The sequence below is a fragment of the Molothrus ater genome, chromosome 6 (assembly GCF_012460135.2).
Source record: "Molothrus ater isolate BHLD 08-10-18 breed brown headed cowbird chromosome 6, BPBGC_Mater_1.1, whole genome shotgun sequence".
Taxonomy (NCBI): Eukaryota; Metazoa; Chordata; class Aves; order Passeriformes; family Icteridae; genus Molothrus; species Molothrus ater.
Genome location: NC_050483.2, coordinates 10,399,629 through 10,415,832, shown reverse-complemented (window position 1 = coordinate 10,415,832; position 16,204 = coordinate 10,399,629). Strand labels below are relative to the sequence as shown.

General features: G+C 65.7%; 2 protein-coding genes across 2 annotated transcripts; one reads left to right on the top strand and one right to left on the bottom strand.

The window, feature by feature from the left end:
* LOC118687036 (antigen WC1.1-like) lies at positions 1-11,845 on the bottom strand. Its single transcript, XM_054515082.1, has 25 exons — positions 11,773-11,845; positions 11,286-11,681; positions 10,877-11,197; positions 10,500-10,802; positions 10,112-10,426; positions 9,610-9,993; positions 9,227-9,535; positions 8,769-9,140; positions 8,302-8,397; positions 8,004-8,087; positions 7,627-7,767; positions 6,174-6,720; positions 5,920-6,054; positions 4,477-5,228; positions 4,076-4,405; positions 3,667-3,987; positions 3,290-3,592; positions 2,902-3,216; positions 2,016-2,783; positions 1,609-1,929; positions 1,339-1,557; positions 1,097-1,192; positions 799-882; positions 422-562; positions 1-217 (listed from the first exon to the last, which is right to left on the bottom strand). Exons 1-25 carry the CDS (start codon positions 11,843-11,845, stop codon positions 123-125), a joined length of 7,221 nt encoding a protein of 2,406 aa, XP_054371057.1. The 3' UTR covers positions 1-122.
* Positions 11,846-13,750: 1,905 nt separating this feature from the next.
* Positions 13,751-15,964, top strand: AIP (aryl hydrocarbon receptor interacting protein). The gene is made up of 6 exons (XM_036383927.2): positions 13,751-13,931; positions 14,069-14,248; positions 14,424-14,612; positions 14,791-14,967; positions 15,054-15,195; positions 15,281-15,964. Exons 1-6 carry the CDS (start codon positions 13,833-13,835, stop codon positions 15,484-15,486), a joined length of 993 nt encoding a protein of 330 aa, XP_036239820.1. The 5' UTR covers positions 13,751-13,832; the 3' UTR covers positions 15,487-15,964.
* Positions 15,965-16,204: the final 240 nt, after the last annotated feature.

Here is a 16,204-nt window from a genome sequence, read left to right as displayed (position 1 = left end):
TTTCCTGCAGCGCGGGAGAGCGAGGGCTGACCTCTGTGGGCAGGGCCAGCCTTCCCTGGGGACAGGGCCCCATCACGCTGCCACACACGTGTCCTCAGGGCTGTGGCATGGCCAGGACATCCTCATGGCAATGTCCCCAGGGCGCTGCTGCCGACATCATCATAGTCCATGTGTCCAGGGGGCTGTTCTGAGGGCTCCCTGCTGGCTCCTGCGGGACCTGAAGGGGAGTAGATCCCACCATGGGGACAGCACAGAAAGGTGCCCGAGGGGGCAGGCGGCTCCGTGTCCCCCTGACAGACCCCACCTGGGCTCTGGCCACAGCACCCATGGATCTGCTGCTGGGGCCCTGCCCACCCCCACAGCCAAAGCCTGCCATGGAGTGGCTCTGCACAGGGGACAGGGCAGCTGGGAGCCCTCTCACCTGTGGGGAGCACACAGCTCCACCTCTGCCCTGCCATTCCCACGGAGATGTCCCCACTGCTGGCAGCCAGGGGCTCCTGGGGCACAGCCAGGACATCGTCGTAGCCATCCGGGGGTCCTTGCTCGGGCCAGGCAGGGGGATCTGGGAAAAACAGAGGGGTCCATGGCAGTGACCAGCAGCCCTGGCAGCGCTCAGGCTGTGCCACCCCCTCCAGCCTTTCCACTTCAGCACGTGCTAGAGGCCCTGTGGACCCACAGGGAAAGGTGATGTTTCACTGCACATTAATAAGGGAGGAGATTTGTCCCCTCAGCCCCCCCAGCCCAAGTGTGTCCCCTCTCCCCAGCTCTCCCTGCTGGGCTCCTGCCCTGTGGCCCTACCTGGGGCTGCCTCGGTGTCACTCCCCTCCATGCTGTCCCCTGTGTAATACGGCAGCTTCTTCACCCATCCCTCCAACAGGGAACCTGCAGGGGATAAACAGGGACTTGGGGGTGGCCTCAAGTGGTACCGCCGGTGACAGAACCTCACACCACAGAGCGGGGCTGCTCTGGGACCGAGGGACACCCACAGCCCATGGCCACGAGTTCCTGCTGGGCCACCAGGAGCCAGAGGTGCTGTGAGGCTCTCAGGGCAGAGCCTTCAGGGCGGGCACAACTGGGGCAAAAGGGCTGCACCCACCTGGGGGAGTGGGCACCTCCTGGTACTCGGGCATGTCTTTGTAATCCAGCTCCTCGTAGACAGCGTTGGAGATGGCATCTGCAGCTCTGCCAGGGCCTGGAAGGAGATGCAGCACTTACCTGGGGCCCTGGGCACGGTGGGGGGCACCGGGATCACCCGTGGTCCCCTTCTGAGCTATTCAGGGCTGGGGTTTCTGGACCCCCAAAGGGGATCTGTCCCCACCCCCACCCACCGGGACACACCTCGGCGACGGGCACGGCACAGCAGCAGGGCCAGGGCACCCAGGGACAGGCACAGCAGCATCCCCAGCACCACGCACAGCACAGTGGGCACAGGCACAGACCCCACGGCCACTGCCGGGGGCCTTCTTCTGGGGACACCTGTGGGGACACAGGCAGGCAGTGAGGCCAGGGGGATCCCAGCCAGCCTGCTGGGGGGGATGCGGGCACGGGCAGAGCTACCTGTGCTGCTGGCACCCTCCGGATATGCGGTCGTGTGTCCCTCCGTGGTGCCATCTCTGTCCTCCTCACACTCCACATGGGCGTCCCCGCCTGGCCTGCAGCTCTGCAGGTGCCAGGCTGCCGAGGGGCACTGCCAGAGCGAGCGGGCCCCGTCCTCACAGCCCACCCAGGCCAGCCAGGCCTCGGTCGAATCCTGGGCGGTGACAGCTGTGAGCCAGCCCCGCTGCCCACAGCCCAGCTGGCGGCAGACGGTGCTGGCAGTGCTGGGGCTGGTGCCGTTGGCGCACACGCGGCCCCAGGTGCCGTTGTAGGAGATCTCCAGGAAGCCCCGGCAGCGCCCAGGGCCCCCTGCCAGCCGCACGGAGAGCTGCTCTGCAAGGGAGGCACGGGGGTCACGGCACGGCCAGGAACCCCCCGGGGCCTCGCCGGGCCCTGATCTGGGGCTGCCCGGCACTGACCTGAGCAGACGGCCCCTGCCCCGCCGCCGCGCCCGCACTCGCGCCGTTCCGTGCGCCCGCATTCCCACAGAGACTCCTCGGAGCCGGAGCAGGCGGGGCTGTACGGCCACAGCGGCCCCGCGCCGGCACCCAAGCGCGCCCAGCCCGGGGCCTGCAGTGCCGTGCCACAGCCCAGCTCCCGGCACACAACGGCCGCGGCCTGCAGCCCCCAGCCTTCCTGGCACACCCAGCTCCAGCTGCCACCGGAATAGACCTCCACACGCCCGGCACAGCGCCCAGAGCTCCCCATCAGCCTCACCCGCAGGCTGCCTGTGGGCACGGAAGGAATGGGCTGGGGTGGCTGCTTGGGGCACCGGCACCTCCAGCCCTTCTCAGGACACCCACCTGAGCAGACAATGACCATCTCCTCAAGGCTGCTGTTTGCTGCAGGGCCCATCCCTGACACATTGCCCATCTCCTCCAGCTGGTCATCCATCTCCTCAGGGCTGCTGCTCAGTGCAGAGCCCATGCCCAAACTGCTGCCCATCTCTTCAGTCATGATGTCCACCTCGCTGGGGCTGCTGCTCAATGCAGGAGCCGTGCCCAAGGCAGTGTAAACGTCCTTGGGAAGGCCACAGCCCAGCACCGCACATACCATGTACGCATCCCATTGGTTCCACTGCTCCAGAGGCACACGGCGCCAGGCTGGGCTGGTTATGGTCTCCTCCAGCCGCCCATCACACAAGCTCTGACCATCCACCAGCCTCAGGGACGTGACAAAGCCACTGCCTGCAAATTCACCAGCAGAGCCATGGCTCACACCGTACTTCAGTCCGAAACATCAGCTCGCAATTCTCGGCAAGGTCCCAAAAGCCCTTAAGGCTCTTCACAGAGCTGCCATACCCACCTGAGCAGTTGACGGCGGCGGCGTTTCCGGGGGCACAGGGCGGCTTCCCCAGCACGGCCACGGGGCACTGGCCCGGGTGCCGCTCGCTCCCGCTGCAGCCGAAGGCGTCCGGCCGCAGCGGCCCCTCCCCACTGCCAAAGGAGCCTCCCGGGGGCACGCTGAAGGCGCGGCCGCAGCCCAGGTGCCGGCACAGGACGTGCGCATCGGGCAGGTCCCACTCGCTGGCGCACACGGAGCCCCACGTCCCCCTCACTGCCACCTCCACTCGCCCGGCGCATCCCGAGCTGCCGTTGCCCAGCCGGAAGCCCGTGTAGGCTGCCACAGGAACAGCCTTGAGAGCACTGATGCTGCAGGGACCCCAACTGCCCCCGCTGTCCCCGCCACTTACAGGAGCAGATGACGCTGGCAGAGCCGCTGCACTCCTGGCTCTGGGCTGGACGTTGGGCACAGGCACTGAGGAGGGGCTCGGTGCCATTGCACCGGAAGCCCCCGACCCAGAGCGATCCCGACACTGCCCCAAAACGGCCACTGCCGGCGATGGCGATCACCTCACCGCAGCCCAGCTCCCTGCACACCACCTGGGCCACCTTCATGTCCACCTCATCCTCACAGACACCGACCCAGGCCCGGCCCTGACGCACCTCCAGCCGCCCGGCACAGGCTCCATCGCCACCAACCAGCTGGGAAAAGCCTGGGGGAGCAGTGCAGGGCCTGTTACAAGAGATGTGCATGAACAGTCTCAACTCCCTCAAGCCCGGCTCCTACCTTGGCAGACTACGGCAGTGTCCGAACCATGGAGGTTAATGGAATAGGGTCCCCAGCCACGGATCTTGCAGTCCCAGAGCGTGGCCTCATCCCCACTGCAGTTCACCAGGGCCAGGCTGATGGGCCCAACGCCTACACCAAAGTGATCAAGGGCGAAGAAGGCACCGGAAGCCGAACCACAGCCCAGCTGCTGGCAAACCACCTCGGCGTCCGCCATGTCCCAGCTGTTGTCTACCACCGTGCCCCAGTGTCCCTGCAGCTTCACCTCCACCCTCCCGGCACAGGGACTGCCGCCGCCCGCCAGCCTCAGCTCCACGGCATCTGCACAGGGGCACCGGAACGGCTCACACCAGCCCGCAGTGCCCCAGCGCAAGATTGCTCTGCCAACGCGGCCAGCGTGTCCCCTCACCTGTGCAGGTCACTCCCACATCCGACTGGTGGCTGCAGAAATGCCGTCCCCATCCCTCGTGCGAACACTGCTCCAGCGTATCCTCGGTGCCGCGGCAGAAGAAGGGCTGCAGCCAGATCCGCCCGCTGCCCGGCCCGAACGGGGCGTGCAGGGACGCCCTGGCCACCCGGCCGCAGCCCAGCTGCCGGCACACCACCACGGCCAGTGGCTCTCCCAGAGCCTCCCAGTAGAAGTCGAAGGCGCACACGGAGCCCCACTCACCGTCGTGCTTCACCTCCACGCGCCCGGCACAGCGCCCGCCGCCGCCCACCAGACGCAGCTCCCCGGAGCCTGCGGCACGGAGGCTGCTGAGCCGGGCCCGCCGCCGCCGCGGGCCCCGCTCCCGCCCGCCCGACACTCACCCCCGCACAGCCGCACGCACACGAGCAGCCCCAGAGCCAGCAGCGGCCCCATGGCCACCGGCCCCCAGCCAGCGCAGCCACGGCACCTCTGCCAGCGCCCGAGCCAATGCACGCAGCAGCAGCAGCACCGGGGGGGGCAGCCTTTATCAGGCGCCTCATCTCCCGGCTGCGGGGCCGCGGCCTCCAATAACCTGCTCCGTGCCCAAATATGAGCCTCGCCTGCGCCTCTGCCGTCACACACCTCGCCACAGTGGGCTGCCACCAGGATGTCCCCGGGGGGAGACAGCCCCCCCACAGCACCTGCCCTGCGGGGGCCCCTCCTGCATGCCCCGGGGCTCCAACGCTGCTGCTGGAGCCTGCCGAGAGCCACCCTGATGGGGAGGACGGGCTCCAGCCCACATCCTACCGAGAGCATCCAGCAACCACTTCTAGGTCGAGCACCTGCAAAGCTCAAAGCCCCACGCTCGGGGCGCTCCCCTCCCGGCTGCTCGGAGCCCCCGGGGGGGTGGCAGCAGCCCCCGGCTCTCGCCGGGGCTGCCAGCTGCCAGCTGCATGCGGTCCCTCGCGGCGGCGCTGGCACATGGCGCCGCTGCCGCGGCTCTGGCCCCGCGCTCGCCTCGCCCAGGGCAGGAAGGAGGCGGTCACCCCCCGGCGGCTCCCGGCCTCGCCAGCGACCGCACGCGCCTCCCGACACCTGCGCTGCCGCCGACAGCGCCGCGCCCCCGCCGCGCCTGCCCCGCCGCCCCGGGCCCCTGCAGCCCGCCAGCCGCGCACGGCAGGAAACGTCCCGGGCTCACCCTTCACAGGACTCTCCGGCAGCGCATTCCCAACGCAGGGATCCGCTTGCTCCCATGGCACTGACACCCATTCACTCACAGCTGCGGCTCCACTGACCCCCGCTGGCCCCGGAGCTTCCCCAAACACACACTGCAACACGCAGACCTCACGTTTCCTCACTAGTTCCACCCCGGCTTTCCCACGGCACAGTCGCAGGTGATTCTCTGTAAATCCGATTGCTGCTGCCCGCAGGAACACAGAAGCAGCCCCAGCTGCTGCCTCCAGGATTGTCCCAGGCAAAGGAACAGGGCTTTGAGCCTCTCGCATTCCAAGCACAGAAAGTCCACTCTAAAGGCTCTCTTCCTCCCGATCCTCCTCTCCTCCTGTCTCTCTCAATGTCTCTCACCTGGCCGGGATCCCGCTTTTCCCGGCTCTTTGTTATACAAACGACGGGCACCTCCCGGACTCTCGTGCCGGGCTGCCGCGCAGAGCAAACGGAGCAGCTGGAACTGCAGCTGCTGCCCATGCACCGGCAGCGCAGCCATTGCTGCCCGGCACCACGTCCCGGTCCCTCGCTGTGCGGCGGCGGGAGGAGCTGCCCTGCCCCATCCCCCCGCGCTGCCGGGCCCTGCGGCACCGGGCCCTGTCCGGGGCTGCTCCGCTCACAGACGCACGCACCGCACGGAGCCCACATCGGCCCGGGTGGGCCGGGGCACCCGGACCGGAGGGCACTGGCCGGCTGGGTGGCTGGCGGCGGGCCCGGCCACAGCGGACAGGAGATCTCCGAGTCCACGGACACATCTGGGGCCCCTCGGGAGGCTCTGAGGGTCTTTCCCGAGGGCTCTCCTTGGGCTGCGGAATTGCCGCCTCAGCAGCCCCAGCTGCTGCGAGCACCTCAGCCACTGCTCCGCCCTTCCCACCCGGAGCAGCTCAGCAAGCAGAGGCCAAAGCCCTCCTTCCCTGTTTCCCTCGCTCCCACAGGCTGGGCAGCTGCCGGCTGTCGGGCGCCTCCTGCCCGGCCCTGGCTGCGCGGCTGCTGCAGGGGCCCCGTCTCACCTGCCTGGACCTGAGTGACAACGAGCTGCGAGCCCAGGGCATCCTGCAGCTCTGCCAGCAGCTCCGGCAGCCCGCCTGCCCGCTGAGGAGCCTGGGGTGAGTCAGGGCCCTGCCCCGGGCCCTTCCATGCCCGGCATGCCCGAGCCGGGCAGCGGAGGCTGCGGGACAGGCAGGGCCGCACCGGCACCGCGGCCCCTTCAGCACCTCCCTCCCCACAAGCTCCAACACCTTCTCCTCTGCTCCTGCCTCCTCCACGCCCAGGCTGAGCACGGACGGATTCAGCCAGGCCCTGCTGCAGGAACTGGACGCCCTCCGGGCCCTGCAGCCCGGCCTGAACATCGGGAACCTCCTGGAGCACGACGTGCCGCAGGCCGGGGCCATGGCCCGGCTGCCCTGCCACCGCGGGCTGCCCTGCCGGGGGGCAGGAAGGCGCTGCCCTCCTTCAGGAGACCTCCCATCCTTTAGGAAAATCCTTCCAACAACCAGAGCCAGTCCTGGCCCAGCTCCCCGTGCTGAGAGTGGGGCTGAGCCTGCCCCACCCTCGGGACACAGAGAGGAGATCCTGCTGCATCTGCGGGGCGGGGTCCGGCTCCTGCCCTCTCCCTTTTGCCCTCGCTGTTGGGGGCAGCAGTTCTGTGCATTTGGCACTGCCAAATAAAGACCCCGAAGACAATCCCAGCCATCTCCCACTATTTCTCCCCCTCAGCCAAGGATGGGGTCTCTGGTTCCAGTTCCTGCCTCACATGCTTGTGCGTGGCTGGTGTACCTAAAATGAAAGTGCCAGCCCAAGAAGGATGTTCCAGGCCTGGCAGTGAGTTTCTGTCCACTTTGTGTTTTAATAGGAAAAAGGGGAAATTCACACTGAAATCAAAGAAAATCCCTTAAACAAGGGCTGCTTTCCTGCAGCGCGGGAGAGCGAGGGCTGACCTCTGTGGGCAGGGCCAGCCTTCCCTGGGGACAGGGCCCCATCACGCTGGCACACACGTGTCCTCAGGGCTGTGGCATGGCCAGGACATCCTCATGGCAATGTCCCCAGGGCGCTGCTGCCGACATCATCATAGTCCATGTGTCCAGGGGTCTGTTCCGAGGGCTCCCTGCTGGCTCCTGCGGGACCTGAAGGGGAGTAGATCCCACCATGGGGACAGCACAGAAAGGTGCCTGAGGGGGCAGGCGGCTCCGTGTCCCCCTGACAGACCCCACCTCGGCTCTGGCCACAGCACCCATGGATCTGCTGCTGGGGCCCTGCCCACCCCCACAGCCAAAGCCTGCCATGGAGTGGCTCTGCACAGGGGACAGGGCAGCTGGGAGCCCTCTCACCTGTGGGGAGCACACAGATCCACCTCTGCCCTGCCATTCCCACGGAGATGTCCCCACTGCTGGCAGCCAGGGGCTCCTGGGGCACAGCCAGGACATCGTCGTAGCCATCCGGGGGTCCTTGCTCGGGCCAGGCAGGGGGATCTGGGAAAAACAGAGGGGTCCATGGCAGTGACCAGCAGCTCTGGCAGCGCTCAGGCTGTGCCACCCCCTCCAGCCTTTCCACTTCAGCACGTGCTAGAGGCCCTGTGGACCCACAGGGAAAGGTGATGTTTCACTGCACATTAATAAGGGAGGAGATTTGTCCCCTCAGCCCCCCCAGCCCAAGTGTGTCCCCTCTCCCCAGCTCTCCCTGCTGGGCTCCTGCCCTGTGGCCCTACCTGGGGCTGCCTCGGTGTCACTCCCCTCCATGCTGTCCCCTGTGTAATACGGCAGCTTCTTCACCCATCCCTCCAACAGGGAACCTGCAGGGGATAAACAGGGACTTGGGGGTGGCCTCAAGTGGCACCACCGGTGACAGAACCTCCCACCACAGAGCGGGGCTGCTCTGGGACCGAGGGACACCCACAGCCCATGGCCACGAGTTCCTGCTGGGCCACCAGGAGCCAGAGGTGCTGTGAGGCTCTCAGGGCAGAGCCTTCAGGGCGGGCACAACTGGGGCACAAGGGCTGCACCCACCTGGGGGAGTGGGCACCTCCTGGTACTCGGGCATGTCTTTGTAATCCAGCTCCTCGTAGACAGCGTTGGAGATGGCATCTGCAGCTCTGCCAGGGCCTGGAAGGAGATGCAGCACTTACCTGGGGCCCTGGGCACGGTGGGGGGCACCGGGATCACCCGTGGTCCCCTTCTGAGCTATTCAGGGCTGGGGTTGCTGGACCCCCAAAGGGGATCTGTCCCCACCCCCACCCACCGGGACACACCTCGGCGCCGGGCACGGGCACGGCACAGCAGCAGGGCCAGGGCACCCAGGGACAGGCACAGCAGCATCCCCAGCACCACGCACAGCACAGTGGGCACAGGCACAGACCCCACGGCCACTGCCGGGGGCCTTCTTCTGGGGACACCTGTGGGGACACAGGCAGGCAGTGAGGCCAGGGGGATCCCAGCCAGCCTGCTGGGGGGGATGCGGGCACGGGCAGAGCTACCTGTGCTGCTGGCACCCTCCGGATATGCGGTCGTGTGTCCCTCCGTGGTGCCATCTCTGTCCTCCTCACACTCCACATGGGCGTCCCCGCCTGGCCTGCAGCTCTGCAGGTGCCAGGCTGCCGAGGGGCACTGCCAGAGCGAGCGGGCCCCGTCCTCACAGCCCACCCAGGCCAGCCAGGCCTCGGTCGAATCCTGGGCGGTGACAGCTGTGAGCCAGCCCCGCTGCCCACAGCCCAGCTGGCGGCAGACGGTGCTGGCAGTGCTGGGGCTGGTGCCGTTGGCGCACACGCGGCCCCAGGTGCCGTTGTAGGAGATCTCCAGGAAGCCCCGGCAGCGCCCAGGGCCCCCTGCCAGCCGCACGGAGAGCTGCTCTGCAAGGGAGGCACGGGGGTCACGGCACGGCCAGGAACCCCCCGGGGCCTCGCCGGGCCCTGATCTGGGGCTGCCCGGCACTGACCTGAGCAGACGGCCCCTGCCCCGCCGCCAGGCCCGCACTCGCGCCGTTCCGTGCGCCCGCATTCCCACAGAGACTCCTCGGAGCCGGAGCAGGCGGGGCTGTACGGCCACAGCGGCCCCGCGCCGGCACCCAAGCGCGCCCAGCCCGGGGCCTGCAGTGCCGTGCCACAGCCCAGCTCCCGGCACACAACGGCCGCGGCCTGCAGCCCCCAGCCTTCCTGGCACACCCAGCTCCAGCTGCCACCGGAATAGACCTCCACACGCCCGGCACAGCGCCCAGAGCTCCCCATCAGCCTCACCCGCAGGCTGCCTGTGGGCACGGAAGGAATGGGCTGGGGTGGCTGCTTGGGGCACCGGCACCTCCAGCCCTCTCGGGACACCCACCTGAGCAGACAATGACCATCTCCTCAAGGCTGCTGTTTGCTGCAGGGCCCATCCCTGACACATTGCCCATCTCCTCCAGCTGGTCATCCATCTCCTCAGGGCTGCTGCTCAGTGCAGACCCCATGCCCAAACTGCTGCCCATCTCTTCAGTCATGATGTCCACCTCGCTGGGGCTGCTGCTCAATGCAGGAGCCGTGCCCAAGGCAGTGTAAACGTCCTTGGGAAGGCCACAGCCCAGCACCGCACATACCATGTACGCATCCCATTGGTTCCACTGCTCCAGAGGCACACGGCGCCAGGCTGGGCTGGTTATGGTCTCCTCCAGCCGCCCATCACACAAGCTCTGACCATCCACCAGCCTCAGGGACGTGACAAAGCCACTGCCTGCAAATTCACCAGCAGAGCCATGGCTCACACCGTACTTCAGTCCGAAACATCAGCTCGCAATTCTCGGCAAGGTCCCAAAAGCCCTTAAGGCTCTTCACAGAGCTGCCATACCCACCTGAGCAGTTGACGGCGGCGGCGTTTCCGGGGGCACAGGGCGGCTTCCCCAGCACGGCCACGGGGCACTGGCCCGGGTGCCGCTCGCTCCCGCTGCAGCCGAAGGCGTCCGGCCGCAGCGGCCCCTCCCCGCTGCCGAAGGAGCCTCCCGGGGGCACGCTGAAGGCGCGGCCGCAGCCCAGGTGCCGACACAGGACGTGCGCATCGGGCAGGTCCCACTCGCTGGCGCACACGGAGCCCCACGTCCCCCTCACTGCCACCTCCACTCGCCCGGCGCATCCCGAGCTGCCGTTGCCCAGCCGGAAGCCCGTGTAGGCTGCCACAGGAACAGCCTTGAGAGCACTGATGCTGCAGGGACCCCAACTGCCCCCGCTGTCCCCGCCACTTACAGGAGCAGATGACGCTGGCAGGGCCGCTGCACTCCTGGCTCTGGGCCGGACGCTGGGCACAGGCACTGAGGAGGGGCTCGGTGCCATTGCACTGGAAGCCCCCGTCCCAGAGCGATCCCGACACTGCCCCAAAACGGCCACTGCCGGCGATGGCGATCACCTCACCGCAGCCCAGCTCTCTGCACACCACCTGGGCCACCTTCATGTCCACCTCATCCTCACAGACACCGACCCAGGCCCGGCCCTGACGCACCTCCAGCCGCCCGGCACAGGCTCCATCGCCACCAACCAGCTGGGAAAATCCTGTGGGAGCAGTGCAGGGCCTGTTACAAGAGATGTGCATGAACAGTCTCAACTCTCTCAAGCCCGGCTCCTACCTTGGCAGACTACGGCAGTGTCTGAATCATGGATGGTAATGTTATAGGGTCCCCAGCCGCGGATCTCGCAGTCCCAGAGCGTGGCCTCATCCCCACTGCAGTTCACCAGGGCCAGGCTGATGGGCCCAACGCCTACACCAAAGTGATCAAGGGCGAAGAAGGCACCGGAAGCCGAACCACAGCCCAGCTGCTGGCAAACCACCTCGGCGTCCGCCACGTTCCAGTTGTCGTCTCCCACCGTGCCCCAGTGTCCCTGCAGCTTCACCTCCACCCTCCCGGCACAGGGACTGCCGCCGCCCGCCAGCCTCAGCTCCACGGCATCTGTACAGGGGCACCGGCACGGCTCACACCAGCCCGCAGTGCCCCAGCGCAAGGTGACTCTGCCAGCACGGCCAGCGTGTCCCCTCACCTGTGCAGGTCACCCCCACATCCCACTTGTGGCCGCAGAAATGCCGTCCCCATCCCAAGTGCAAACACTGCTCCAGCGCATCCTCGGTGCCACGGCAGAAGAAGGGCTGCAGCCAGATCCGCCCGCTGCCCGGCCCGAACGGGGCGTGCAGGGACGCCCTGGCCACCCGGCCGCAGCCCAGCTGCCGGCACACCACCACGGCCAGTGGCACTGCCAGAGCCTCCCAGTCGAAGTCGAAGGCGCACACGGAGCCCCACTCACCGTCGTGCTTCACCTCCACGCGCCCGGCACAGCGCCCGCCGCCGCCCACCAGACGCAGCTCCCCGGAGCCTGCGGCACGGAGGCTGCTGAGCCGGGCCCGCCGCCGCCGCGGGCCCCGCTCCCGCCCGCCCGACACTCACCCCCGCACAGCCGCACGCACACGAGCAGCCCCAGAGCCAGCAGCGGCCCCATGGCCACCGGCTCCCAGCCAGCGCAGCCACGGCACCTCTGCCAGCGCCCGAGCCAATGCACGCAGCAGCAGCAGCACCGGGGGGGGCAGCCTTTATCAGGCGCCTCATCTCCCGGCTGCGGGGCCGCGGCCTCCAATAACCTGCTCCGTGCCCAAATATGAGCCTCGTCTGCGCCTCTGCCGTCACACACCTCGCCACAGTGGGCTGCCACCCGGATGTCCCCGGGGGGAGACAGCCCCCCCACAGCACCTGCCCTGCGGGGGCCCCTCCTGCATCCCCCGGGGCTCCAACGCTGCTGCTGGAGCCTGCCGAGAGCCACCCTGATGGGGAGGACGGGCTCCAGCCCACATCCTACCGAGAGCATCCAGCAACCACTTCTACGTCGAGCACCTGCAAAGCTCAAAGCCCCACGCTCGGGGCGCTCCCCTCCCGGCTGCTCGGAGCCCCCGGGGGGGTGGCAGCAGCCCCCGGCTCTCGCCGGGGCTGCCAGCTGCCAGCTGCGTGCGGTCCCTCGCGGCGGCGCTGGCACATGGCGCCGCTGCCGCGGCTCTGGCCCCGCGCTCGCCTCGCCCAGGGCAGGAAGGAGGCGGTCACCCCCCGGCGGCTCCCGGCCTCGCCAGCGACCGCACGCGCCTCCCGACACCTGCGCTGCCGCCGACAGCGCCGCGCCCCCGCCGCGCCTGCCCGCGGTGAAGCCACATTCCGGGGGGGCACCGAGCCCACTTCTTTTTGTGGGGACCCACCTGCGTTATCTTGGATCAAGCACCACCGAAAAACAAGGGGTGTAAGAGGCGGGAGCAGGAGCTCTCTTGAGTTCTCCGCTGTGTGTGAGGGTGACAGTGGGTCTGAGCCACCCTCAGCAGTGCTGAGCAGTGACAGTGCCAGCAGAACAGCTTGCTCCCTGCGCGGTCACTTCTGCAGCAGCGTAATCACCGCTGTGAAAATCGCCAATCACTTGTTTTTAAATTTTTAAAGTCTAATAGTAATAAAATTGTTATAAAATTGTAATACAATTAGAGTAATAATAATTTTGACAATTTTAATTAGGAGAATAATGGACAATAGGGACAAAGAGTTACGGTCGTCCGGGTACACCTGTTAGCAGAGGATTAACCCTTAAGAGCAATAGCCTGTTACATATTCATGCACTTGATACATGATGCATAAATTCCATTCAAATACAGGATTCTGTCTGGTCGTCGTCAACTTATTCCTCTGAATCCTAACAGCGCCTTCGAGGTGGGAAGAAGTTCGTTTCTTCTGATAAGAGGGCAAAAAATTCTTTTTCTCTGAAAGACTTAGGTGTCCTGTGGCTGCTATCTCGCTGCGAGTCCTTTCTTCACAAAAAAGTATCCTACATAGCATAGTTTCTATTTTAACATTTTTTATAACCTAAAACTCTATTTAACACACTACTTAAGAGAATTAATACAGTATTACTTTCTAACACAACACATATAATTCTTTAATATTTGCGAAAAGCCAATCATAAAATACGCATTTTTCACAACCATCATGAGCCACCAGCTCTTCTGTGGGACTGGGGACCTGCCACCTGCCAGTGTCCTCGTGTCACCCCAGGATACCTCGTGAGCTGCGCTAAACCCTGTTAAGCCCTGAGGTGTCTCTGCCAGGGTTTCGCACGGCGCTGCTGCGGCTGCCTGTCCTTCCTGCCCGCTCGCAGACCCAGCCGGGGCTGGCGGGAGGGGACAATCCGCCTAAGCTCTCCCCGCGGCGGGCGGGAACCTTCACAGTGGGTGCCAGCCACATTATCAACCTCCCATTCTGCACCGCGGCCTTTGCATGCAGGTGGCAAAGTGCCACCGGAATGCCTCCCGTGTCTCCCGGAATGACACCCCAGAAAGGTGGGGGGGAGACGGGAACCAGGAGAACCACGTGGGAACCGGGTGCGCGGCTGCCCCTGCTGGACACGCCCCCCTTCCCTATGACCACGCCCCATTCCCGGAGCCCCCGCCCCGCAGCACCACCCCCGGGCCGGCAGGGGGAGCCCCGCGCAGCCGCGACGATCCGGAAAGAACCGAGCGGCGGCGGAGGCGGCCGAGCCAGGGCTGGCGGCGCGGGCGGAGCGGGCGCGATGGCGCAGCAAGTCGAGCAGCTGCGGGCGGACGGCGTGGACAAGGAGGTGCTGCGGGAGGGCACCGGGCCGCTGCCAGACTTCCGCGACGGCACCAAGGTCAGATCTGCGGGGGGACGGGCGGGGTGGGGGATGTGGGAAGCGGAACGCGGCGGGGCAGGCGCGCATGCGCGCCCTCCCCCCCCCCCCCGCCTGCGTCGCCATGGTGACGCCGCGCGCTCCTCCTGCTCCTTCAGGCCACTTTCCACTACCGGACGCTGCGGTGCGGCGATGAGGAGACGCCGGTGGACGACAGCAGGGCGCGGGGGAAGCCCATGGAGCTCATCGCCGGGAAAAAGTTCAAGCTGCCCGTGTGGGAAGCGGCGCTGCGAACCATGCGGCCCGGCGAGCGCGCACGCTTCCGCTGCGACACCAAGGTGGGCGGGCCCAGGACCTGTCCGGGGCGTGGTCTGTGCAGGTGGGCGGTGACTTTGTGTGGTAAGCGCGGGTTGCGGGGCCCCCGGTGCACTCCAGCCGTGCGGTTCGAGGCTAGAGCATCCTTACATTTTTCCCCCCGCCCTCTTCAAATTCTGGCTGTCTTCCCTCCCGCAGCACGTGGTGCTTTACCCACTAGTGTCCAAGAGCCTGCGGAACATCGCAGCAGGGAAGGACCCGCTGGAGGGGCAGCGGCACTGCTGCAGCATTGCCCAGATGCACGAGCACTACTCCCTGGGGTACCCCGACCTCGATGAGCTCCAGAAGAACCCCCAGCCCCTCATCTTTGACATCGAGGTGCTGAAGGTGAGGTGCTGGCATGGGGAGCTCGGGGTGAAAGTGTCCAGAAGACACACAGATGTGGCATGTGGGATGTGGTTTAGTAGTGGCCTTGGCAGTGCAGGACTCGAGGACTCTAGAGGTCTTCTCCAACCTGAACGATTCCATGATCCTATTCTCTGATTCCTTGATGGGCTGCTGGCAGGTGGAGCCACCCGGCTCCTACCAGCAGGACCCATGGGCCATGACAGATGAGGAGAAGCTCCAGGCTGTGCCCCAGATCCACAAGGAAGGCAATGAGCTATACCGGCAGGGCAAGGTGTCTGAGGCAGCTGCCAAATACTACGATGCCATCGCCTGTCTCAAGAACCTGCAGATGAAGGTGGGTCTCCCCAGATACACACAGGCATCCTTGGGAATGCGGGGCTTGAGCGCTGCCCCTCACTCTCCCTGCTCTGTCTGCCACAGGAGCAGCCAGGCTCTCCAGACTGGATCGAGCTCGACCAGAAGATCACACCCCTGCTCTTAAACTACTGCCAGTGCAAGCTGCAGTGTGAGGAGTACTACGAGGTGCTGGACCACTGCTCCTCCATCCTCAACAAGTACGAGGGTAAGGAGCCACGAGCCATCCCAGGTGGCTCTGGAGGGCACCAGGACACCCCCACCCTCCGCTGATGCTGGCTCTCTCCCCACAGACAATGTCAAGGCCTACTTCAAGCGGGGCAAGGCCCACGCAGCCGTGTGGAACGTGGCCGAGGCACAGGCTGACTTCGCCAAAGTCCTGGCGCTCGACCCCTCGCTGCGCCCCGTAGTGTCCAAGGAGCTGCGGAGCCTGGAAGCGCGGCTGCGGGAGAAGGACGCCGAGGACAAGATCCGCTTCAAGGGCATCTTCTCCCAGTAGAGTCTGTGGCTGCAAGGGAGAGCCCAGTGCTCTCGGGACAGGTTCTTTTAGATATTCCACATGTGGAATGGTCATGGATGTTTATTAATGTTTAATACAGATTTTACTTATTTGAAGTCAGTGGAAATGGCCCTGGAGCTCGCCATGGCCTGGGGACAACAGCCAGGGCTCATCGTCACAGCAGGGATACGTGGGTGACTAGAGCCTGCTGCTTCCTGCCAACTTTTATCACTTATTTGATGTTTTTATACTTTATGGTGGCCATGGAAGGGCAGCACTGAGCCTCAGCTCCAACCCATTCATGCCTGTTCTCTGTGCCACGCCATTGTCACTTATCCAGGCTGCTGCTATCATCCCAAACCAGTGTCTCCTCTTGTCATGTCAGTGTCAGGAATATTTTATATAGAGTAACAGCTTGTTCCTGCTATCTCTATAAATCTCTGATCATGCTATGCCAAGATAAAGTCAAGTAAAACCAGTCACACCCCATGGTCACTACAAAAATTTGCTGCTAGAGGTAAAATGAGGGGAAACCAAGTTGGAGAGGGGGAGGGTATCAGCATCAGCACAGCCCACACACCCCAGGCTCTCTTCCCTGTCCTAAATTGCTTGTAACCCAACTGCTGTGCCCCACAGCCATCTCCATGTGAGACATGGTGTCCCTGGAGGCTCCCCAGGGCTTTCCCAGTGGGTGGGAACCCTGCAGCCACAGGCACAG